At 47.6% G+C, this 20022-nt stretch overlaps 1 protein-coding gene across 3 annotated transcripts in view; it reads left to right on the top strand.

Moving 5' to 3' along the window:
* The window catches only part of RAI2 (retinoic acid induced 2), a 71870-nt gene extending 58630 nt beyond the window's left edge, over positions 1-13240 (top strand). For all 3 annotated transcript variants that reach the window (XM_066356279.1, XM_066356280.1, XM_066356278.1), the window contains exon 2: positions 11271-13240. In XM_066356279.1, coding sequence (XP_066212376.1) covers positions 11295-12881 — 1587 coding nt within the window. In that variant the 5' untranslated portion in view covers positions 11271-11294 and the 3' untranslated portion in view covers positions 12882-13240. The remainder of the gene's footprint in view (positions 1-11270) is intronic.
* Positions 13241-20022: the final 6782 nt, after the last annotated feature.

Genomic DNA, 20022 nt, shown 5'->3' with positions numbered 1-20022 from the left:
AATGCTACTTAAGATGCTCAGAAGAAATTCACGCCGTGAATCTGATAATGATGACAGTGACTTTGGTGACATGACAATGACAATGATGATGGTGATGATGACCATGTTTTACTAAACACTTTACAAGTGCCAGGCAGTGTGCCAAGTATTTAAGTAGATTATTTCCTACAAGTGTTACGACCTCCCCAAGTCTTTTTAAAATCCCTACTTTGTACAGAGAGAAACTGAAGCTTAGAACTAACTTGCCCAAGGTCACAAGGTCACACAGCTAGCAAAGGTAGGCAGAGCTGAAATTTTAACCTAGGCATGTCTGATTTCAAAACTTGTGCTTCTGACCATGCTCACGGGGACCAAGGACCAAGGGTGAGCCTGGCACTGTTTCCGTGCCAGTGATTGGCGAGAGGCCCACACTAGCGACAAGAAAGGGAAAATCCAAACTCCAGTCCTTTGTACTTCACAAAGCTACACCACTGCCTTGCAATGACCCCTTCGAGGGTCTATTTCTGGCACACTAGTCTCTGGAAAATGTCCTGCTAATGACACGGAATTATAAACAGCCCTTTCCCAGAACAAAAATGTAACCTTTGTATCTCAATCTAATTAGACATATTTTCTCTTCCAGAGGTAGGTCTTATCCCGCTGTTTGTTCCATACTTAAGAGGTTTCTTTTTGCCAGAAAAATCGCCAAAAACCATAGCTTTTTAAGATGACAGACCCTGGCCCGAGACCTCAAACGTGACCTGTGATCCTGGACAAGACGGCTGCTCTGGCAGCAGCACCTGAGGGTGTTTGGGGTTCTATGTGTCCAGCTGGAGGCTGTGGGGCCTCAGCTGGATGCAGGGACAGATACTCACTGACTCTCCCAGCCCCTGTCCAGGTGAGTGTCTCCTGCCACCCACAGCAGTTCATGATTTTCTCCTGTTGTGCGGTGCACCGGGACCTGAGGAGGGCACTCCTTTCTTTTAGTTTCCAAGGCAGCCCTCTCTGGAGAATAAGCATTTCTTTTCTATCTTAGGTCCTCATACCGTTTTTCCGCTGCTGTCTAGGGCCTGACATTCTTCTTTTAGAGACTTACTCCTTTACCTCGGCAGGAAATGTGGGCCTCGAAGGAGCCCCGTTAGAAGCAGAGAACACTGGCAGAATGTCGATTGGTCAATAATTTGGGAATTGAGCCATGAGAGAAGGCAACAAGCCTTCGGAGAAAACAGTGCCAGGGTGGAGGAATAGAAAATGCCTCAGATAGTTTTTGAAAGAATAAATGAGAGGGTGTGAACTTGGTTCCCTATTCCATCCAGCCCTGCACACAAGCCTGCAAGGCCCCAGGCCCGCCATAGGCCCTTTGTGGGCAGGCTGGAGATCGTCAGGAATATGAAATGAGATAGGAAGCGCGACCACGCTGTCCACCTGGGTGAGAGAGGAGGCGGAGAAGTCCCCAGGTCCCTTTGTGCTCTGGTGGACCCAGTCAAGACCCCCAGCAGAAAACCAGGCCTGTGGGCTGCTGCTTCTAGCTGTCAAGTTTTCCCTGTACTCTTCGCATTTACCCAGCTTTATTGTCTCTCTTTATAACCAGGTTTGCACAACCCTTTTTACTTGGTGAGGCCCAGCCCTGAGACCCCGCAGAGAGCACATAATAGGTATGTTTGGCACATAGTGGGTTGTTTGCCAACACTCGAATGTCTTCAACCCACAGAGACTGTTGTGCTATGGGAAGTTGAGTCCCAAGAAAAGAAAACCATGCTCTGACTGAAGCTGAAGAGGTCTATCCTACCTTCTTCCTTCCTCTCAGCCTTCACCCCCTGGCCTGGTTTAAAGATGAACCAGAACTCCCAGAAGAACCTGCGTCAGTTCGCCAGCACCTCCCTTTCCACCATTACTGGTCCCTCCCTCCAAGCTGCTCCCCTCATTCCCCTGTGGCCTGGCCTTCAGATTCGGGAGGTTGGGGAATGGAGTCTTCTCAGTGGTTGTGGGAGGGGCCTAACCGGATCCACCCCAGTTTTGTCATTTCTCCCACCCCTTTGTGCACATTCCTCCTTCCCTCCAGTTATCCCAGAATGCCCCCACTTACCCAGCCATCGTAGCCCGCAACAAGAAGGCCAGGTCTGACTCCGCAGCAGGCATTACTCACCCCTGGGAGGCCTGACTTAACTTTCTACCCCACGAGAGTAGGGCGGGATCCCATGTTACTGAAGAAGAAACTTGAGTCCCAGGGACATAAAGTGTTTTTCCCACCATCATAAAAAGCCCATGTGTATGTGTGTTTTGAATTTCATTTCTTCTATTTCAAGCACTTGTCTATTAGTTATCACAGACTCAAGGGTTTATTTCATTTTTAAAAAATCAAGAACCTCACCTATTAAACTGTTTGACATTGTGATGGTTGAATCAGACCATCTCACATACATTGGTGTTCAATGCTGGTAAACATAAAGGTGTAGCAAGGGACCCCTTAGGCTCAGGTGACACTTGAAACCAAAGCCATGGATGAGGGACCAGGCTTTTGAAGGAACACAGTCTGGAGTGGGTGAATGCTACAACCTCTGAGCCTCACTTCACCTCTGAACCTTAGCTTCCTGCTCTGAAAAATGGGGAGGGTGAATGGGGCCAGTGACCCTAGGACTTGTTCAGGCAGGGAGACCCTGGAATTCTCACCGGCCCTTGAGAGCGTCATCTCTCTGGCTGAGTGGCAACTTTTTCATTCTTGTACTCTATCAGAAAAAAAAAAAACCAAACATCCCCTCAACACTTACACATTATTAAATTATATGTCTTCTTATATGTATTACATATGCTATAAAATAGAAAATAGGAGTAAAAAGGATAACATTATAAAATGAATATAACCAAGTTTTATGGCAGTCCTGATTACCTTACCTGACTTTCTGGGAAGACCTTGGTGTTCCCGAGTGTTGATGACCAGTTTATGATGCTCAGGCCCACCACTTCCGGTCTGACTTGTGCACCTCTTCCACTTTTCACCAGTGACATCACAGCTCAGATTTACACTCTGTTTTCTGGTAGAGCTTCCCCACAGCCACCATTCATCTTCACGAAGGTAAGACTCAGTTCATAAACCATGTGGTCACCACTGTTTTGATAAATTAAGGAACATGTTCAGGAGCTCATTTTCAAAGCTAACCTTTGAAAGGCTAAAGGTCATATTCCTTTTGGAAGGCTGTGTAGATATCTGGGTGAAAAAGGCCATCAACCATAAGGTGGGTGACTAGTTTGTGTATTCTGTGTATTTTAAACAATTTGGGAAGACATTCATGTGGTAATTATGTTCACAGCTTCAGTAGAAGGGCCCTGTGCTGATGTTTAAATCTCAGAAAATATAATCACTTGAGCAAATAATTGATAATTATTACACCCTATTGAGAGAGCAAAACCATTTTTTACCCAGCTGGAATTACCTCTTAGATATTTAGTGCATGTCAGGTCCTGAATGGTAAAACCATATCCGTGTTGTATTAAAGGACGAACTTTATGCTTTGCTTATTTAACTCTTAGTCATTAGGTCATTCCCTGAGGGTATTAGCTGAATTATAGGATTGAAAGCAGAAAGTAGACTCAAAAAAGAGTGTGGTTGGAAAGGAGTAGGCTTCTTAGTAGGGGTCAGCCTTGAAGAGAGAAACATCTCATTTTTGTCCTGGGGATGTAGGGACATGGGGAGATGCTGTAAGGCCGGGGGCAAGTTGAGGGAGCTCAGGGTAGATGGTCTTTTCTGTGAAGCAAGAAGTAAGGTCACTGCTGGTGGGAATGGGAATGTAAACTGAGATAGCCATTTGAGGAGCCAGTATAGTGGTTCCTCAAAAAATTAAGAATAGAACTACCATATGACCCAGCAATCTCCCTACTGGGTATATACCCCCAAAACTCGAAAACATTGGTACATAAAGACACATGTGCCCCCCTGTTCATCACAGCATTATTCACAGTGGCCAAGACATGGAAACAACCAAAGTGTCCCTCAGTAGAGGATTGGATAAAGAAGATGTGGTACATCTATACAATGGAATACTACTCAGCCATAAGAAATGATGACATAGGGCCATTTACGACAACATGGATGCACCTTGAGAATATTATACTAAGTGAAATAAGTAAATCAGAAAAAGCTAAGAACTATATGATTTCACACAGGTGGGATTTTAAAATGAGACTCATGAACATAGATAAAAGTGAAGTGGTTACTGGGGGAGGAAGTTGGAAGGATAAGGTTGGGGAAGGGAAGTAAAGAAAGACATATAGTGATTTGACTTTGAGTGATGGGTACACAACACAATCAGTTCAAATGCTATAGAAATGTTTATCTGAAACCTATGTGCTTTTATTGATCAATGCCACCCCATTAAATTTAATTTTCTAAATAAAGTTAAAAAAAAGGTCAGCCACAAAGAAGAAGGTTAGCTGGCCAGCTGCCATGTGCTGTAGCCTTTGCTGTTTCTTCTTTTACTTGTTTTTATTTCTTTTTATTTTTTCTTTTAGAGAGAGGAATGAAGGCAAAGAAGGGAGATAGAGACAGAGAGAGAGGAATGAAGGAGGGGAAAGGGAAAGAGACATCAAATCATTGTTCCACTTAGTAGTGTCACTGATTGTTTCTCATATGTTTCCTGATCTGGTCTGGAACCAGCACCCTTGGGGTTGAGCCAACAACCCTGGATTGAGCTGGTGACCTCAGCGCTCTGGGAAAATGCTCTATCCACCATGCCACCAGCCAGGGCTGTTCTCTGGCCTTTGGATGAAGGGGTCCCAACTTAACTACACATTAGAATCACCCAGGAAATTAAAAAGAACCCAAATGACCCCCAAAACTCCAATGCCCAGCTGCACCCCAGACCATAAATCAGTCTTGGTGGTGGGACCCAGGCATCAGTAATTTTGAAAGCTCCCAGGCAATTCCAATGTGCAGCCAAGTTTGGGAACTAGTGCTCGTCCTTGTCAGGTTCTGACGTGCACACAAATCACACGGAGCTTGTTGAGATGCAGGTTCGGGTTTGGGAGGTTTGGGCACTGCCTGAGAATCTGAGTGTTGAGCAAGCTCTCGGGAAGCTGCTGCTGCTCCAAGGAACCCACGCCGAGCCTCAAGGACACAGATGATCCAATTTTGACGTGAAATGATTGATAGCTGCCTACAGTCTCCACAAAAAGCAAAGCTATTGATTCTACAGTTAGGAAACACGTATTTTCAGAGACTTATCAGAATCTATATTCTTAAAAAATGATTTAGAGGGATAAATTTATCTTGCTAGATAAAACCTAAATGAGGTTTATTTCAGTGGAAGAAGAAAGCAGGTCATATCTACAGGCCACTGGAGCTGAAGGTGGCATCCTCAGCAGGGCCAGGGCCCCAGCCTCTCTGGAACTCCTGCATTGGGATGGAGGCCAGAGGAGGAGACTTCAAAGCCTGCACTACAGCAGCCGGGTCCTGGGGGTGCAATCTGTCCAATGTAACCCAACTCATTCAGATGGCTTTCCTGAGGCTGCGTTTACCTTCCAGAGACCTCACTCCAGTAGTCCTAGGGTCCTCACAGCGCCCCCAAGGAGGCAATGGCTACTGCCTTGAGTTGCTATGAAGTTAACTAACCCCTACCCTCCATACTAAGTACCCAGTTCCAGAACACTTTCTCAGGAGCACTTGCTGCTATGGGAGCCTTGTGGTTGTCTTGATAGTTTTCTTCTGTGGTGAAAATGCGTACAATTCACAAAATAAAATCAAGCCCCTTTCCAGAATGTGATGTGGACCTCGGTGAGAGGCTCCTAACAGGCCTAGGGCTATTGTCTAAATTTCTCGCTAAGAAACCAGGTTTTGCCTGAAGTAGTCTCAGGGATACTGCCTTGGGTCTGGGTGGGGTTCACAGTCACATTCGGAACTCCCTTCACTTTGAGTTGGTGCAGGCCCTTCAGGAGGCCCCAGGGGATCATTTAGGATATGGCTGAGGGCATCAGGGGTGATGATATTCGGTTATTTGTGAGCATACATGTGTATATGAGAGAGACTTAATGTTAAATGCCCACAAGACAATAGATGGACTCTAGGACCTGGAAAATAGTCTAAATTATCTGAGTGGTCAAGGGTTTTCACTTTTTTAAAATTAAGTCATAAATGAATCCTCATTATAAAAACGTCCACTTGTATGGAGGCCCGAGGGTAGAATGAGTGAGTGCTTCAGGCAATGCTCTGCAAGCGGGAGGTCGGAGAGGCGGCACAGTTGGCAGAGGTGCCTGCTGGGTCACAGAAGTGGGGCGGGTCACTGACTGCAGTTAGGCCCAAGGTTGGCTTCTTCACAACTGTAACTCCTTTTCTGGGTATGTCAGAGAAACAGGAGCCCAGGATGAATTCGTTCGCACTTACCCCCAGCGGGCTCCTCTCTGTACACAAAGTGCTTTTGCATCTCCTGTCTCGTTGGAGGCTCCCACTGGCTGGTGAAGGTAGGTGGCTGCCACGTTATCCTTTGTTGCACCTGGCCTTCTGCTCTTTCCACAATGAGCATTGTGACATCTCTAATAACTGGCCTCAGGTGAGTTTTCGTTAGCCTTTTGGGGTCGCAGTTTCCTCACATGTAAAAGGAGGCAGGAAGAGGACAGATGTAAGCTATAACACCCCTGCCAGCTTTAACATGCCATGATTCCATAAGTGGTGGGCCTGTGACAAGGAGGCTGGCCATGGGAACACCAAGCTCAGAGAGGCCTAGATATTCACTGATGCTCTCAATTCTGAAGCTATTTACTGAGCACCTGCTTCTCACAGGTACGGATAGAAATACGAGGTGGTAAGACAGTTTTCCCTCTGGAAGACACAATAGGCAATCCTAGTACGAGGGGAGGATCAGAACTAGACAAGGGTAGACTGGGGTCCTGTGGGAACTCAGCGAGTTGGGGGAGATCTCAGAGGGTGAGACCCCAAAGTCTAACAGTGAGCAGGAGTTGGCTGGCTAAGGGCAAAGGCCCAGGGGGACTCCAGACTGAGGGGCAGACCCTGTGATAACCCACCCCTGGTACACTTAGTTCTTTGTAACAGGAAGATGAGGGGTTCAGACCCCACAGGTCTCTGAGCCCAGCCCAGCCATTGCCCCGGACAGTCCCTCATCACCTCCCCCCTGCCCTGGGCCCCAGGCCTTTCCCCAGTCTCCACCTGGCGTGGCCTGTGGCCTGCACTAGGCTAGACCCCAACCCCAAGAGGGTGAGGGTCTCCTGCCCCCTGGAGATCCAGGTTGCCCACTTCCCACTGGCCACACTGCCTCATTTACTGACCCGTCCATACCCCCAGTGATAATGCGGACAGGGGAATGGGTGGGTCACCTCATTTAAATCCATCTGCAATGTTTCAAAAACCTAAATAGAATGTTCCCTGTGACCACTGAAGAAATCACTGCCCCTTCTGCTTGAGCACTAGTTGGTGGCTTTTGAGATGCTCCTTGATTTGACTCAGTTCTTAGCGTACTCCTCACCCCGCGCTAATCAGTTAGGGCAGGCCTTCTCCCCCAGCATTATCGACCTTCACAGCTCATCCTTGGGGAGACTCTTACCTTTGAATCTTTCCCTGAGCTGCTGTTACTCTCAGGGCATGCTCTGCCCACACTGGGTGCACTCAGGCTGCCCAGCTGCTTACCCCTACCTGAAGGTGCCTGCAGGCGGGGTCAGTGATGGGGAGGAGCAGAGAGAAAGAGAGGGAGAGCTTTTCTGGGAGGTGGGAGGGTACATGACAAAAGCAGGCTCCTGCTTCCTTTGCTAGTTTAGCCCAGCTCCACCTGGTACCTGGTGGAGAGCCGAGACTCAGTGCTGGGGGAAAGGCATTCTCCGCAGGTGCTGGGTCTCTAGGGATGGGGTACTCACAAAGCCCATGTTGGGCCCTGGCCGGTTGGCTCAGCGGTAGAGCGTCGGCCCGGCGTGCGGGGGACCCGGGTTCGATTCCCGGCCAGGGCACATAGGAGAAGCGCCCATTTGCTTCTCCACCCCCCCTCCTTCCTCTCTGTCTCTCTCTTCCCCTCCCACAGCCAAGGCTCCATTGGAGCAAAGATGGCCCGGGCGCTGGGGATGGCTCCTTGGCCTCTGCCCCAGGCGCTGGAGTGGCTCTGGTTGCAGCAGAGTGATGCCCCGGAGGGGCAGAGCACCGCCCCCTGGTGGGCAGAGCGTAGCCCCTGGTGGGCGTGCTGGGTGGATCCCAGTCGGGCGCATGCGGGAGTCTGTCTGACTGTCTCTCCCCGTTTCCAGCTTCGGAAAAATACAAAAAAAAAAAAAAAAAAAAAAAAAGCCCATGTTGGCTGAGTCATCAGGCAGGTCCAAAGCTGTCATGTGTGAGAAGGTGGAAGTGAGATTTTGACCTTTTGCCCCTGAAGTGCGGCACACTGTTCATCCGTACTGCATTGTGCGTGCCCTGTCCTGCATCCCATCTAGCCATGGCTCTGTTTACAGAGACTCGAGGCCCTGGCAGGGGGTCTGATGGCCTCCTTGGAACTCGTGGATGCTGATGTACCCTCCCACCCACATGGAAGGCAGGGTGGGGTGGATGGGTAACTGGAAGTAGTCTGAGAGGATAGAGACCTCCTAGCAGTCCAGTAACAAAAGAACCATAGCAGAGTGTTGAACAGGAGGCTGTAGGGGCCTCTCTGCCAAGAAATGAAATACAAGAAGTATTTGTGGCCCTCACAGCTCCCACAGGGAGGAGACTGGGTTTGACCCTAAACTCTAGTCCCAGCCTCAATGCACTTTAAGTTTTCTAACCTTCCTGTGGAAACATTTTTCTCATCAATAAAATGGGCATAATTATTGAACCCCTTTTGTAGGGTTGTTCTGAGGATTCAATGAGGCAATGCATGGAAAGTTCTCCGCAGAGTGCCTGGCACTGCAAATGCTCCGCGAGTTGGAGTTCTGGCCGTCTGTGGGAGGAACAGGGGCCTCTGGGTGCTGTCCTGCCCTGGTGAGGTCCCCTCCTCACACTTTGAGCGGAAAGGTTCCAGGGGAGGAGCAGGCCTAGAACCATCCCCAGGCAGGGAGAGGAGTGAAGTTCTGCAGAGGAGATGAGAGCTGGCACCTAAGCTGAGGTACATGCCAGAAGCAGGGCAGGGAAGCACTGAGAAGTTTCCCATCTCTTCCTTGGAGGTGAGGGGGGTAGGGAGGCTAGGACAGACAGGTCCAGCCTGTTAGAAGAAAAATAGTCTCACTGCTGGATAATCCTAAACCCACAGGAAGCACAGAGCATGACTTCTCCCAGTGACTTGTATCACAGGCCATCAGAATCTACTTCAGATGGGTGGCCATTGGTGCCTTCTCTGTTGCTGTCCCTTGTCCTCACCAGTCCCACAGGCAGCTTCTCTCCAGCCTTTTCTCACTAGTTCCTAAGAATTCTGGCCAGTAAGAAGGACAGGGAAGACCGTTTCGGAGGAGACCTTAGGTTCTCAGTGCCTTCACAGGGCTGCTAGTGAATAGCAACAAAGCTTAGTCCTGGTGATGCTGCCTCTTCTGGCATCACTGTGATGCTTTCTCATGCTAGCAAATCTGTCTGATGAAAGGCATGCACCCATACCAGACTATAATCTCCTTGAAAGCAGGAACCCTGTTTGGCCCATGACAGCAAAGTACTTGCATGCAGTAAGCACTCAGCAAATTCATTGGTTGGATGAGTGAGTGAGTGAGTGAGTGGTGTATTGCAGGTATGGTGTTTTCTGGCTGAATCAGAGAGCATTCCTCTCAGGAAAAACTAGGTAGGCCCTGGAGTTGGGGCAAAACCCCTCAGCTTCCTGGGAGCAGGCTGCCTCCCTATTCTGCCCCCAGGGCGCTACTGACCAGCATACAGGGTCACCGCATGGCTTCCAGAGGACACCCCAGGGGCTCTGGAGCCCTCCCTCAGAGGCACACAGTGCATTCTGCCAAGGGCATCAGCCACCACGTGTCTCCACACGGTGATGTTGTGCGCCGCATCCTTCCTCTTGCCCTCCCCTCGTCCTGCTTCAGAGAAACTCCTTGTTCTGTGCATTTGACACATTTGAATTATCTACAAATATCACAGAGTTGTTCATTTCTTAAAGCTGCCTTCCTGTAGTGATGTCTCGTTTATTTTGAATCCCCTGTGTGCTGGGCTGCCCCTCTTACTTGTTTTGGAGGTTGTGTTGGTAATCTGGTGGTGAGCAGGAGGAGGACCAGATGACCGTAGGACTAAAGTCTAGACAGCTTAGACAAGTGAGGTCAAGAATCAAATGCCCAGTGAGACTGAGATTTACTGAATTATTATTGATCCCAACCAGACTCCAAGACTGCACAGATCCTAGAGTTAGACATGGTGCCTGCTTTCTCCATGGTAACCAGGCTAAATATGGCTATGTTTCTATGGAGAGCCATATTGACAGCTGCAGGCCTGCTTCCTCCAGGAAGCACCTTCACTGGGCTCCTTTGGCCTCTCCAAAGGAGAGAGGTGGCCAGAGGTGCTGTGGACATCGAGAGAGTGTATGTCACCTTTGAGGATGCTTGTTTCCAACAAGTGCTCCATTTACCCAGCCCTCGAATCATCAGCATTCCCTCCTCCTGACAGCTAGAAGTTAGGAGAGGTCACAGGTCAGGCATGTGCTGATTGGGGAAAGTGACATTGGACCCAATGAGCATTCATGCAAGTTATTTCATCTTCACTGGTGAAGAGCTGGGAGGAAAGGGAGTGCCATTGATTGGAGGGGAGACAGCGAGACAACTGTAATGACCTTCTTGTGTAAACTCACTGCTGTTCCTCTTATCGGGCTCTTTCAGAAGAATTGTTAGAGAGTTTTGTTTTTTAACTTAAAATTTTTTTTCAATTACAGTTTTCGGATGGCCCCCTTCTGTTTTCATAGAATATTCTAATGTGACAGGGTTTTGTTTTTTTTTTTTCTTAAAAGAAAGTAATTCTCTGCTACCTATTTGAATCTGAACTCAAATCTCCACATATCTTAACTGTCTGACATAGCAATGTGAAATGAATCTCTTGTCTGCTGAAGGCTAAACATACAAGCTGAGTATGAGGCTTAAAAATACTCTGTTTAACCCCATTTGGCTATTTAGTCATTACATCATCGGTGTTTATCTCAAAATCATCTGTTAAACTGCAGCTCTTCGTGCACAGCTGATCACACGGGTGTGCTTGTATATATTAGGGAGGTGTCTCTAACATGTATGTGTACCTAGAGAGATGAGTGTGCTCCCTAGTTAATGAAGATATGGACGCTTTTCAAAGATGTGGCGGGAGCTCTAAAGCAATCATAAACTGTCTGCGAAGGAAGATTCATTCTGTGTGCTCTCTGTTGCAGATCGAGTGGCATCAGAGGCGAGTGATGGATGATCTGCAGTCACAGAACCTCTCCCTGGACATGACCAACTCCTCTCCTGCCTTGGCCAATAACAGACTCGAGAATGGTATGGCCCAGCTGATCACCACGGAGGCCTGGAACATCAACTCCACAGACCTGGTAAAGAAGGCCCTGGTGACGGTGCCGGCCCCGTCCATGCTGAGCCCCCCAGCCGAGTCCCAGAGCGGCATGGCTCTCAAGGTGGCGGCCACTGTGTTGCAGCCCCTGTGCCTCGGGGAGAGCCCGGTGGTGATGCCCATTCACATGCAGGTGGAGGGGGGCTCCACCCCCGAGCTCAACCCTAACGGCAATGCCGCCTATGTCATGAGCACGCAGGGCCCCGTGCAGCTGCCCGTGGTGCTGGAGCAGCACGTCTTTCAGCACCTCAACTCCCCCCTGGTCCTGCCGCAGGAGGCGCCGTGCTCCTCCAGCGCCATCCACAGCAACCTGTTCCAGGCGGCCGAGGACCCCGAGGCCCAGCCCCAGCTCCTGGACTTGCGCATCCCCAGCCAGCCGCAGGAGCCCGCGCTGCCCTTTGAAGCTGTGCTCCAGAATTTGTTTCCCTCGCAGGGCGCTCTCGGCCCCCCGCCCTGTCAGCCTCCTCCCGGATATGCCCCGGTGCCCCCCCAGCCCTTCAACTCCCCCCTGTCCCCCCTCGTCCCCCCGGCCACCCTACTGGTACCGTACCCTGTGATTGTGCCCCTGCCTGTGCCCGTCCCCATCCCCATCCCTATCCCAGTGCCTCAGAGTTCTGAGTCCAAGTTCAGCCCCAGTTTATCCAAGCCGCCATCTTCCTTCAGCCTGCACCCCTTTAAAAGCACCCAGACCCCCCTGGAGAAGGAGGAACTGAAGCCCTTCGACATCCTCCAGCCCAAGGAGTACTTCCAGCTCAGCCGCCACACGGTCATCAAGATGGGGAGTGAGAACGAGGCCCTGGACCTCTCCATGAAGTCGGTGCCCTGGCTCAAGGCCGGCGAAGTCAGTCCCCCGGGCTGGCAGGAGGAGGCAGCCCTGGACCTGTCGCTGGCAGCCCACCGGAAAGCGGAGCCGCCCCCCGAGATGCTGTACAGCAGCAGCAGGGCAGTGGACAGCCCTTGCCACGCAGTCATAGAGAAACTTCCCAAAAGCGTGGAGAAGCCCTTCGCCTCTGCGACGCCCCACGAGGCCTCAGTGCTGATGGAGAGCCACATGGGCAGCAGCGACGCCGCCCAGCCCCTCGGCCAGCCCAGCCAGCCCGGCGGGGTGAAGGCTGAAAGTAACACTGAGCCGGGGAGCAACTCCCAGGCAGCCAAGGTGATTGTGTCAGTGGAAGATGCCATGCCTGCTCTCTTCTGTGGCAAGATCAAAGGTCTCTCAGGCGTATCCACCAAAAACTTCTCCTTCAAAAGAGAAGACTCCGTTTTTCAGGGCTACGACATCAACAGCCAAGGAGAAGAGTCCGTGGGAAACGCCGAGCCCCTTAGGAAGCCTGTCAAAAGCCGGAGCATAAAGTTCAAGAAAGTGAACTCCCAGGAAATACACATGCTCCCGATCAAAAAACAACGGCTGGCCACCTTTTTTCCAAGAAAGTAAATAATGGCTTTTTGACATTTTTATGATTATAATATGGGGAAAGGTGCATTGATTTTATAAAAAGGCATTTAAAACAAATTATCTTTGTTAATTATTTTGGGGAGTAGTTGAGAAGAAGGAAGGCAAATTGGCTCTAGAGGCCCTGTAAACTAGTATCATTTTCTTTTTTAATTTTTGACTTTTCACAAATGAATAAATAAGAGCAACCTATTTTTCAAGCAGATTGCACATTTTTTGCAGCTTTAATGGAATACTGGGTGAAATCAGAGGGGTAAAAAGCTATTTTCATTGCCACAAAGTGCTTTGATGATGTAATACCTAATAAAGGGTAGGATGGATATTTCACAATAAATGTTTGTTTGCACTAATTGGTTGCAGCATTCTATCATTTTAAAAATTTGCATTCCTTAACTGGCATGGTTTGGCCTAAACTGTTGCTTGTAAAGGGCTACAAGTTCTTTGTGTTTAGAGACCTAAGCTCTTCCGACATACTGGGCAAAGAATTCTGTTGGTGTCTGCCCCACAAAAGGAGGGTCAGGACTATGTATGACCTCGGGCAGCACTTCCCTCCCTCTGGGCCTTCTTTTCTTCATTTCTAAAAATGTGGCAAAGAGGGTGAGATGGGAGGAGGTGAGTTTCAAGTATCTGAGACCATGTGCAGTTCACAGAGACCCTGGGTGTAGAATTCTGTGTCTGACATTTCTGTAGACTAAAACAAATGTCTCTAACAGGATTTACCTGCTTCCTTCCCGCCCCCATCCCAGAATTTAACTGGAAAACCCCTTATTTTCAAGGGCAATAAGAGCGCTGTTCTGCATGACTGAAAGTCTTGCAAGTCAAAAGTATTACTGAAGACCACTCAGAAAGAGAGGAAAGCTTGTTGCCAGGAGAGGAGGTGATCCCTCATCAACATTCCAGGCCCTGGGTAGCTATTTGAGAGTGCGGTCTGGGAGGGAAGAGAAAGTCAGTTCTTGTTAGTTTATCCCAGTGGTTCTCACCCAGGGATGAGACAATGCCTGGAGACACTTTGGGTTGTCACAGTTAGGGGAGAAGGTGCTACTGGCATCTGATGGGTAGCATCCCACATTGCACAGCACAGCACCCACCAGAGAGAGCAATCCAGCCCAAATGTCACCAGTACCAAGGCTGAGAACCCCTCTTTAAGCCAGTTTTTGATGGGCAGTGATGAACCTGGAAAGAGGGAACAGCATGCTGCTCTCCTTGAATAGCCTAAAGCCAACCACACAAGTGAAGAACTGTGAGCGCGCATTTCAAACAGATCTGCTAGGTGCCACCTCACACTTGTGTCTGAAACTGTGAGGGTGAGCAGCTGATCATGGCATGCCTGCTTTTAAACTTAAAGCTCTATCTTTCACTTCTTGCAATTAGTATGTATCCAGCTGTTACTGTGAACACGAACAGGAGGAAAAGCAGTTGTGAGACTGTTCTTTTATTACCAGGTCCTCTGTGTATAGCATTACAGCTTTAGCTGGTCTTGTACCATACACCTAGAATGACTTTTTTCCTGCTTTTTTCTTGCGTTGTTAAACTTCTTTTCAAAGTGGGACATGATGGTAAATGACCAAATAGCTGTTTCTCATCAGGCTAACTAGTTGGTTCTTTTGCCCCAGCCAGATTCCATCCTTTCTGCTTCTACATTGTGCAGTCTTTTTCCATTTTTTCTCCCATTGTGGGTTTCCTGAGCATGGCATGTGTATTCTAGGTTCAAATACAACCAATGCAAATGCGCCTAGTAAGTAGCATTTCCTATCTGCCTGAGATCCTCTCTCCCCATTTGAGGTTTTTTTCTGCTGTCCCTACAGCATTAGGCAGCCGTTCTACACCACCCAGCAGGGCCCCTGGCTTCACAGTACTGGCATGAGCTGCCTCTCCTCTAGCCTCAAGGGAACAGAGTTGTCAGTTTGCCCTGTAGAAGCAAGTGCTCAAAGCTGAGTGACATACAGGTGGAAAGGAAGGCACTGGTAGGCTGTAATTACATTCTAAAACCTCAAGCCACATTTCTCTTTGTTGTATCCGGCAATGCCCTTTTCTCTTCAGATGTCAGCTCCAGTTGGTGAGAAAAGTTGGCTCCATAGACAACCCTGGCTGTTGAGCTGCTATGGGCTGTCCCCCAGCCCTGGGACAAGTTCCTGCAACAGGCTTCTGCACCCACCCTAGCTGCACCCATCCACAAACCCTGCCTTTATCTCTGAGGGTGTCTGGGGGGGGGCTGTTGTGGTGGGGACCAGCTGTAGCATTGGGAGACTAGCCCACTGAGACCTATGAAGGCTACACCTGCAGGATTGTGCTGGGACCAGGATTGTGTTACTGAGGAAGTGACATCCTCTGCCTGCTCCCTTCCCAGACTTTGATGGAAACTACATAGAATACACTTGGCTACATGCAAGCCAAGCAATCGGGAGAAGGGCTTGCTGTGGCCAGAGTGAGCGTAGGGTTGCCTGATGGTTCAATGCCATGTCCCCACACCAGTCAGAAGTTTGCAGCCTTTCACACAAACCTAAAGTAAGAGCCATCAGCCTGGAACCATGGTGCCTGGTCTGAGGTGTGTGAGCCTCACAGGGCTCACAGAGTTGGCCACTGGCAAACTCTAGGCCCCATCATTTTTTTGCTTGATGCAGGCAGCTGTGGTGACTCTTACGTTCCCAGTCCTCACAACTGTTCCTCAGCTAACCCACTTGCAGGTTTCACCCATGCAGGATTTCCACCAGGCTTTTTCCATGACTTAATTTCCTATCACTTTACACACACACACACACACACACACACACACACACACACACACACACACACACACACAAAATTACATGCACAGTTGTTTGGGCCAATAACCTAAAGAACAGCTTTTCAGAATCATTTAGAAAATAGGATTAGTTCCCAGGAATGTTGATATTTGTTCAGATTTGTCAAGATGGCTTCAGCTGGCATCAGTTCAGAAATGATAAAAACAATTGGAACAAGTTATAAAAATCCATATTTGGGGGACTGATCTTCCTGATAAAGTAAAAACTAGTTGATCTAGAGCAGGGGTCCCCAAACTTTTACACAGGGGGCCAGTTCACTGTCCCTTAGACCGTTGGAGGGCTGCCACATATAGTGCTCCTCTCACTGACCACCAATGAAAGAGGTGCCCCTTCTGGAAGTGGGGGCCAGATAAATGGCCCCAGGGGGCCGCATGTGGCCCGGGGGCCGTAGTTTGGGGACGCCTGATCTAGAGGAAAAAGGAAAGGTTTAAAGAGGATACAGTTAATATCCTATCCAAGGAAGTCCTTGAAAGTGAGTAGAAAGTTCTAAAATGAGGTAAAAATTTTGTTTATATTCAAAGGCAAAACTCTCATGCTTTAAACATGAAAAAATATGTCCTCAATGGTGGAAGGAAGGAAGAGAAGGAAGAAGGGAGGGAAGGAGGGAGGGAGGGAGGGAGGGAGGGAGGGAGGGAGGGAAGGAAAGAACGAGGGAAGGAACGAAGGAAGAAAGAAAGGAAAGTAGGAAGGAAGGAGAGAGGAAGATAGCCAGTTACTGACAGAGTATGTCAATATAGTTATGAATAGTTATAAAGCATAATTAATAAAACAACAGGAAAGGATTTAGAATCTATTTTACAAGTGAGGAAATTGAGGCTCAGAAGAGTTTTCTGCTTTCAGTTTTTAAGCATCAACAACTCAAAGTATGTACTTTGAGATGTTTCTTAAATATTGGGTTTGAAGCCCAGTGAACCCACAGGAACTTGGATCATTTTGGGGCAAAACCAGTATAAATTAGTGAAGAGTCTGAATTAAAGACTTTTTTTCAATTATTTTCAAGACCATTCCAGTTAACTGGAATGCCCAGAGCACTTGGCACAGTGGTAAAGGGGAGATTTAGCGCTGAAGGATGGCGATGCCAAGTCTCTGAAAGCCTCAAAAGCTGCTAAGCTGAAAACTTGAACGGCAGGGAAAAAGCATTAGAGGTCATTCTGGCCGACTTTACTATTCATTAAATAAAGGCAATTTTCCAGAACAGCTCACTGTCACCAGGTCAAATAACTGACCTCCCACATCAGTGAAACAAAATAGGGTGTAGTTGAGGGCCTTGGGGTGCCATTTTAATTAATTGGTATTTTATTTTAATTAATATATTGATTTTACAGTAAGTAGTATATATATGAGTGCTTGAAGTAGTTCCAAAATATTGCAAATAATTCATCTGCAACTGTTATTAAACCAGGGGGTTTCTAAGCAAAGTGTGATTTTAGCTATGCCCTGCTAAAATTACGAACAAATTCAAGTTAAAGGAAATGAACTGTTGAGGTTTACTATATAATCCCAACTTGTAGGTTATTTTCCACCCAACTACGATCTATACATACATTCAAATAAAAGTGTAGGCTCGCTCTGCTGAGAAAGATGATAAAGGTCACCTGGATACTGCTCTCCCTCTGCTAAGTATATATATTTATCTAAATCTAAGGTTTGAGAACCCAGTCTTAGTAAGAATGTAATAAAGCCCTTTACATTGGTAGCGCCACACTGTCAGTCCCAAATGGCATTGGGAAATTTGGTTTTAGTTATAATTGCATCAAATAAGGATCTTGAAGAGTTTCTTTTTTCAATGCCAAAATTTTCATTAGCCCACATTTCAAGCCATATTAAGAAACACCACAATGAACAGAATAAATTCTTTTAAGAGCAAGGACTGAACCTAACTTCTTTATCTCAAGGCTTCTCCACTTCAGCACTATTGACATTTGGGACTAAATGATTCTCTGCTGACTGGCACTGCCCTGTGCACTGTGGGATGTTTAGCAGCATCTCTGGTCTCTACCCATGAAATGCCAGTAGCACTCCTATCCCTGCCTGATTGTGAAAAAAGGTGTCTCCAGACTTCGCCAACTGTCCCCTGGGGGGGGGACCTACCCCTTGTTAAGAACCTCTAGGGTCTCTCTTATACTTTTCCCACAACAAGAGTTCAAAATTCTTTGAGGAATGAACTTTATCAGGAAACAATCAGGAAGTGATCTGTGGTTTCTAACATATTTTCTGGTTTACTACAAGGCTGATATGACCAGGAAAATATTATTTGGAACCCACTTTCAACCATCCAAAGGGCCATAACTTATCTAGCATGTAAGAGGGCTCTCTAGAATCTTCTCCCTAGTACACAGGGTTCAGCAGGACTACAGCTCACAGAAAGAGCAGGTACTCAGCCAGTTCTGAAGGGATGCCTCATCATTGTACCAAGGCCATGAGACTGTAAAACTCACCCATGACTGCTCATCAGTCTTTTCAAGGGCAGTATAACCCAGGAATTCACAAACTGCCAGGAAGTTGGTTGTTTTTTCCCCCTCAAGTTTTACCTAAATCTTCTTGCTGTAATTGAGCCCAGATTTTTGTTTGTCCTTAATGGAAACAGGCCAAATCTCCTCCTTTTAGTAGTTCCTTAAACACCAGATCTTTCTGCAGCACCCTTCCCTCGGACTCATGAGTCCCATCTCCTCTAGTGCCCTCTGAGCTCCTACTTTGTAATCCTTTCTCATCTTGGTTGCTCTTTCCCCAATTTCTCCATTTACTTTGTAGAGTCAAGAACCCCAGATAGGTGATGATCATGTTCTAAAAATTGATTGTGGTGATGGTTGTACAACTCTGTGAATAATATACAAAAAAAAACATTGAATTGTACACTTTATATGGGTGAATTGTATGTCAATTATATCTCAATAAAGCTGTTACTTTTTTAAAAATAATAAAAGAACCCCAGATAGAAATGTAGACTGACTTTGGGTTCCAGCAAAGCCTCTTAGAACTGAATAGTTACTTCCTATCTTTGATCAGTTATATCTGTTAGTATATCACCACTTCCCGTTGGGCCCCACCATCTTTAATTTATATGCCTGTTAATACATCCTCACTTCCCTTTGGACCCTACCTATCTGACATCCCCAGGTTTCTCTTTATGGTCCAAACTTTCCTTGGAACATCATCCCCATGTCTAATTTCTTAGAACCTGGGATCTCTTCTTCCAAGTGTGTTGCCCTGAACAGGCCTTCTGAGGCCTTCAGCTTGGTCCTTACCATTTCTCTACCAGGGTATAAACTACATTTGGTCACAAGCCTCTTAATTCAAACAAAATTACATGCACAACTAAAGTGTAAAAAAGTCACAGAACAGCAGCTGCTCTGGTCTGGAGTCCTACTCGACTGCCCCCTTGTCCTACAGGGCTTGCATGCATGGTTGTCAAAAGCTACTGCACAATGGCAGCACTGTACATGCCCTACCTAGCAATGCAGCTTCCACCGTCCCACTCCACTCCTCTGTCAAGACTCTGGGTACCAGAGCAGCGCGCCTTCCACTGTTTTATATTACATCTTATCCAGGCATAGAGGGAGCATTCAGAGCACATATAATGACCTCTGAAGTCAGAATTTCTATCATTCTTTCCTCTAGGTGGGGGGGTGCATTTCCAGGGAAGAAAAACAATCAAGGATTTAAGCACTATCCTCACAAAACAGAGACTCAGCCCCTGATTACAGGGTGTTAGCGGGTGTAAGTCCTCAAGGTGGCAAGGCCAGCACACAGTATTAACAGGGTTTTTTGTTGTTAAGAAATAATTGTTTTCATGCAGCTTTATGATTTTAAGTACCACACTAGTGGAAACCAGCTAACAAGGTCTTGTCTGGTAGAAGTCCTCGGTGAAATGGTGTTGACACAGGGATAACATTATTTATAAAGAGGATGTCAACTGTTTGTAAGTGAATGGTTGCTCCAAAGGTACTCGAGGATGACAGCAGTCTATTTTCTTTGTGTGGCTGGGAAATGTGACTAGGCAGGCAATGGGAGAGCCAGGGTAATCCTTTAAGGTCTGAGACCTTTTATTTTAACTGTTTTCAGTGGGAATCTTTTCAAAATCCAATAAGCATGTCAGCAGAAAAAACCTTTCCCCAAGTCTGTCTTTACTGCAGGCACTGGTGGCTGGCCTGGGTTGGATGACATGATGCTCCAGGCTGTCCAGGGAAGGGAGGCAGGGGCTGTCTGTCTCTAGCTGCCGTTGGCTCTCCTGACCCCAGTGCCCACTCCACATTGGCATCTCTCATCTTTTTCATTTTTTAAAAGAAATCTCTTCCAACTGTGTTCCTTCTCAGCTTCCA

The sequence above is a fragment of the Saccopteryx leptura genome, chromosome X (assembly GCF_036850995.1).
Source record: "Saccopteryx leptura isolate mSacLep1 chromosome X, mSacLep1_pri_phased_curated, whole genome shotgun sequence".
NCBI classification, from domain to species: domain Eukaryota; kingdom Metazoa; phylum Chordata; class Mammalia; order Chiroptera; family Emballonuridae; genus Saccopteryx; species Saccopteryx leptura.
This window is presented reverse-complemented; position numbering and strand designations above follow the sequence as displayed.